General features: G+C 37.5%; 1 protein-coding gene across 1 annotated transcript in view; it reads right to left on the reverse strand.

Annotated features, from left to right (window-relative positions):
* ULK4 (unc-51 like kinase 4) overlaps positions 1 to 6,324 on the reverse strand; it is a 591,889-nt gene that overhangs the window by 474,980 nt on the left and 110,585 nt on the right. The window contains exon 20 of the mRNA XM_024117044.3: positions 735 to 896. Within this exon, the coding sequence (XP_023972812.1) occupies positions 735 to 896 (162 nt within the window). The remainder of the gene's footprint in view (positions 1 to 734; positions 897 to 6,324) is intronic.

Genomic DNA, 6,324 nt, shown 5'->3' on the forward strand with positions numbered 1-6,324 from the left:
ATAGCACAGGGAGATCACCTCTGTGCTTTGTGACCATGAGAGGGGTGGGATAGGGAGGGTGGGAGGGAGGGAGACACAATAGGGAAGAGATATGGGAACATATGTATATGTATAACTGATTCACTTTGTTGTAAAGAAGAAACTAACACACTATTGTAAAACAGTTATACTCCAATAAAGATGTTAAAAAAAAAATACAGAAACTGCAAAATCACAGATGCTTGAACATTAATATGAATTCATTTGAACCACATGATAAACCCATTTAACATAAAGTCTGAACGAGGGAGCTAACAGGAAAAGTCAAGGGACACTAGAAATATAGCAAACCAAATCCTACAGAAACTGCAAAATCACAGATGCTTGAACATTAATATGAATTCATTTGAACCACATGATAAACCCATTTAACATAAAGTCTGAACGAGGGAGCTAACAGGAAAAGTCAAGGGACACTAGAAATATAGCAAACCAAATCCTGCACCCTAACCACTGCCATGGTTTTCCACTATCACCTCCAAATAGTTTTTGAAACTAATTCATGGTCACACAAGATCCTATTGGAATTTCCTGACAGTCCTCCTGCTTCAGGAGAAAATCAAATTACTGTTCTCACCAACTGTTACTCTGAGATTTCTACCTATCCAATGAAATTTACTCTGTATCTAGCACAGTTCTTCAAGCTTGGTATTTAAATACATGCAAATATATCCCCAAAAGATTCTCCATCTTACCGATATTGCAGTTATCCTAAGAGAATCAACGGTAGAATGTTTGAATAGGTACCATAAAACAGGCCCAGTTTCTCCTGTAATAAAGCCCTGGGCCTGAGCAGAAAAGGTAGTGCAGACATTTTCAATAATCTTTGCTGCCATGTGATTCACAACACGTTCTTCCTAGAGAGAGAGAAGGAGTAGAAAACAATGAGAAAATTAAATAGGTATTATTTAGGATGAGAAATATATACACATCACTGCTTTATAAATAAAGCCCTGATACCAAGAGTGCCCCTGGATGTGTTAGGTGTTTTAGGAGGTGTGGTCATTTTTGTGTGTGTGTGGTACGCGGGCCTCTCACCGTTGTGGCCTCTCCCATTGCGGAGCACAGGCTCCGGACGCGCAGGCTCAGCGGCCATGGCTCACGAGCCCAGCCACTCCGCGGCATGTGGGATCTTCCCAGACTGGGGCACGAACCCGTGTCCCCTGCATCGGCAGGCGGACCCTCAACCACTGCGCCACCAGGGAAGCCCCGGTGTGGTCATTTTTTCAGGCTATTATAAAACTATTACATTTGGTTAATCACTAAACCTAGCACAACATAATTCTTCACATATTTCAATAAAAAGGCTGAAATAATCTGGAAAATACACAATTATAACTTACAGCATAACATAAAAACTGGAAGATAATTTTAAAATCATAAGGAGTATGCAGAACAATCTTCAGAAATTACTGAGGGCTGGAAATAATTAGTGTACCAATAAGCTAAAGACCACCTAAATACAGGGCATCAAGGAAAGTCCAAAGAAAGAGATTGCACCAGTGGTGTGACCAAATTAACCCTTAGACTAAAGGCTGTTCTGGATTGTTCTAACAAATGCTTAAAAGTCTCAAAAAGGATCAAGCTGTTTCCAGGTAACTTAAATGAGTCCAAGAAAAAGCACATAGGTACTTAAAAGACTGTAAAGAAACAAAAGTGCCCAACATAAAAATCACGACGTCTGACATCCAATTAAATTCACACACACTAAAAAGCAGGAAAATATGACTCATAAAAAGAAAATTTAATTAAGGGAAATGACACAGGTGACAGAATAAGAAAAAAGTATTTAAATGGCTATTATAAATACAGTCCATACACTCAAGAAAAAAGAAAGAAGCATAAGGAAAGAAATAGAAAATTTAAAAATGACCCAAATCAAAGGGCTAGAGATTATAATGTCTTATATGAAATATACACTGAAATGGATTAACATATTAGACTCTGCAGACTCAATGATTAGTGAAGATTAGTGAAGACACAACACTTAGAAAAAAAAAAAAGAAAAGAAAGAAAAAGAAAAAAAGAAACAACTATCCAAAATAAACACAGAAAGAAATAAGACGGTAAAAAAGAAAAAAGCATTGGAACATCAGTGAACTGTGGGACAACTTCAAACAACCTAATGTATGTGCAATGAGAATCCCAAAAGGGGGCAGAGGGAGACAGAAAAAATATTTGTTTGAAGAACTACTGGCTGAAATTTTTTTTAATTTATGAAAATCAATAATTCACACTAAGAAACTCAATGAACATCAAGTAGAAAAAAGAAAAGCCACACCAAGGTACATCATCATCAAACTGCTAACAACCAGTAATAAAGAGAAACCTGTAAAAGCAGCTAGAGTAAAAAGACACATTATGTAGAGATTATCTAACACATAACCTAACAAAAATAAGGATGACAGGAGACTTCTCATCAGAAACAATGCAAACCAGAAGACAGTGGAACAGTATCTTTAAAGTACCAAAAGAAAAAGAAAAAAGATAACTGTCAACCTATAAATCTATATCCAACAATAACGCCTTTCAAAAACAAAGGTAAGGGACTTCCCTGGTGGTGCAGTGGTTAAGAATCCACCTGCCAATGCAGGGAACACGGGTTCAAGCCCTGGTCTTGGAAGATCCTACATGCCATGGAGCAACTAAGCCCATGTGCCACAACTACTGAACCTGCGCTCACGAGACACAACTACTGAAGCTGACACGCCTAGAGCCTGTGCTCCACAACAAGAGGAGCCACCGCGATGAGAAGCCCGAGCACCGCAACAAAGAGTAGCCCCCGCTGGCCGCAACTAGAGAAAGTCCATGCGCAGCAACAAAGACCCAATGCAGCCAAAAGTAAAAATAAATAAATAAATAAAATATTTAAAAATAAATTTAAAAAAAAGAAAAAAAAGAAAAGGAACATTCTTTAAAAAACAAACAAACAAAAAACAAAGGTAAAAGTGAGAAAAAGAGGGACAGGTTGGTAAAAGGTACAAATTTTCACCTGTAAGATGAATAAGGTCTGGGGATCTAATGTAAAATAATGTGACTCTAGTTGATAACACCATATAGTATAATTGAAATTTGCTAAAAGAGGAGAATTTAAATGTTCTCACCCCAGCCCCCAAAAAAGGTTAACGGGAAAAAATATGAGACGACTGATATGTTAGCTCAGTGGGGGAATCCTTTCACAATGTATGCATGTATCAAATCATCACTTTGTACACTTTAAATATCTTACAGTTTTATGTCAATCAGACCTCAATAAAGCTGAAAAACAATTTAAATCCCTATCTCTGATAAAACAGACAAAAAACAATCAGCATGAACATAGATTTATATCTATATCTATCAGATTAACAAGCTTGACCTACTGTAAGAAAAAAAGCACATCACCCAACAATGGCAGACTTCACCCTTTTTTCCCCCAAGTACATATACATACTGGGTCATGAGAGAAGTCTCCACAAATACCAAAGATTTAAAATCATACATACAACCACTCCCTCTAAGCACAATACCATTAAATAATAAAAAGATAAATAGAAAAACATAAAGACTCCACAACAAGTGGAGTATTAAATGAGAAAGAAACAAAAGAGGTGTAGAATTTGTTAAGTTTACAAAGCATATAATGGGATAAAACAGTTAAAGGAACATGAAAATTTACAGAGAAACCCAACCAATATAAATCCTAGAACCCTGTGGAGCTTCCCCCTTAAGATTATCTGCCGCAGGAGAAGAGGAGGTACAAACCTCACCCTAGCAGTGAACGTACCATACTTTGTGCCTCTTACCCCACCAAGTCTCTGGAAGCTGGTCTACTCCCTACTCAGTGCAAACTCAGGATCGCTTCTTTGTGCCATTCTCAAAGGTTTGCTTCAAGACACATTAGGTAACTCCATACTTAGTATTGCATCCTACTAATAACAGCATTCCAAATATTATGAACAGTGATATTAAAAGGAAAAACACAAGAAACTCTGCATCATTCCTATTCCACATACATGTTGCTCACTTTCACTACATAAAAGCGAGGAGAACTGTGCACACCCGCAGAGAACCCAATGTTGATGGCACACACATTCTTTATTAGGAAGATTAAGCTTAAACTGTGACAGTTACAAAAACAGAAAATACAGCGATACATTTTCACTTTTATCCAGTATCAAGAATTTTAACTTCTCTCTCATTTTCATTAACTAGTGTCTAAAAGCCCTTCAAAGATAATACATATAATGGCTAACACCTCTATACATTCTAATTCAAGCCCCATCTTTTTCTAATTAAATACAAGCAATTTACCAATAGTTTTTTTTAAAAAGCACTAAAACTGAAAATTCAATTTCCTCTTACAAGCATTTTGTCACATCAAAATTATCTAATAAGCTATTGTTCAGAAATGAATAATAAAGCCAACCATTTATTTTTTGAACCTCACGTTTTAACATATGCCAGGTGTCAGTTCAGCACCCATAATTATATACAGACTATTATGCAAGCTATAAAAAAAAGAGGTGGTTGATTAGATACAAATGCATAAATTAATCTCCTCTAAACATGTGGAAACACTCTAGGTACTATTTCCAGCTTCTGTGTGCAATGTACAGTAGGTTGCTACCTACCCAGATAAAAATAACTACCTTCAAGAAAAGCCAGCTTTCTCAGCCTCCCTATTCCATGCACATACAGAACATATGCCATCTAAGTTCAATGCCAAATATTCCTGAGATCAATACAGCAATGACACCAAGGGGAGAAATGCTCTTTGTTATTGTCTACAATAGGTCAAAGCAATGGAATGGAAAGCTGTCAAAGAGGGCCCAAGTCAGAAGCATGTGGAAGATCAACCAACACAGGTACCTTTCCTTATACAAAACATCATATGGGGCCCCAGGGCTTGGCCAATATCAAACTACTCAAGAGTGGCACACCTGGAACTGAAATCCACATCCTCTGACTCCCAGCTCAAGGTCTCCAAAATGCCAGCCCCAACTCTGAAACGATGACTCAGTGTCATCATGGGTATCTTTTCTTCTATACTGCCACACTCTTTTTAAAACAGTTATACCGGGCTTCCCTGGTGGCGCAGTGGTTGAGAGTCCGCCTACCGATGCAGGGGACGTGGGTTCGTGCCCCAGTCCGGGAAGATCCCATATGCCACAGAGCGGCTAGGCCCGTGAGCCATGGCCACTGAGCCTGCACGTCCGGAGCCTGTGCTCCGCAATGGGAGAGGCCACAACAGTGAGAGGCCCGCGTACCGCAAAAAAAAAAAACAAAAACAGTTATACCAGATCTTCCTTTTTTTTTTTTTTTTTTTTTTTTGCGCATTCCACCCTAAGTCTCTCACTCTAAATACTTCCCCTCTTTCCACCTGAGCATTTACATCTGTAACAAGATCAAAGGCATTTGACTCACATCTCTATTACCATTGTTAAAATTATAGAAATCGTAACAGGTTGACCTGTTTGGAAAACAAGGTCATAATCTCTTAGGTAACCTTTTGAAAAAGAGAAAACCTACTGAAAACTATTTAAACAAACTCATGACAGTCCCAGTGTAAGACTATCTTCCTCTCCCTAAGTGGATCTTACAGCATGACACAGGATAAGGTAGGTCTGTGGGCAAATAACTTTGAAAACATGGCATACGATATGCGCCCATGGAGATTCGTAATTAAAAGCTCTGGAAAAAATAAATAAATAAATAAAAGCTCTGAAAAGTACTAAATACAAACAAACGAAACTATTCAACCTTGTTTAACCCAGTGCCCAAGGTATTTGACTGGAAAACCCTTATAACACGTGTGAATTTCCCATGGCAAAGCTAGTTATCTATGCACAATGAACAGAAATAATATGTATAATTTAAAACTAAAATTGTCTTCTAAGAAGTCTACATATCAATTAAAACAAAAAAGTAAAATTTCCATTCCGCTTTTCTCTCAATGCACAGATTTAAGGGAGGAGAAAAGGGAGTACAAACCAGAATCAACAGCCCATGTTCAACAAGGTACATTACTAAGTTTTGAAAGTGGAAAAAAGAAGTCAATTAAGTTAGGCCAAAAACATCTCAATATATTTAAGAACAACAGAAATAGCACAACAATGTGAATGTACTTCACTATATACTTAAAGGTTAAGATGGTAAATTTTATAATATATATATTTTACCACAATTTAAAAAAATACAAGAGAAATAGAACAGACCACATTCTTTTTTTTTTTTTTTTTTTTTTTTTTGCGGTACGTGGGCCTCTCACTGTTGGGGCCTCCCCCGTTGGGGGGCGCAGGCTCC

Source organism: Physeter macrocephalus, chromosome 18 (assembly GCF_002837175.3).
Source record: "Physeter macrocephalus isolate SW-GA chromosome 18, ASM283717v5, whole genome shotgun sequence".
NCBI classification, from domain to species: Eukaryota; Metazoa; Chordata; class Mammalia; order Artiodactyla; family Physeteridae; genus Physeter; species Physeter macrocephalus.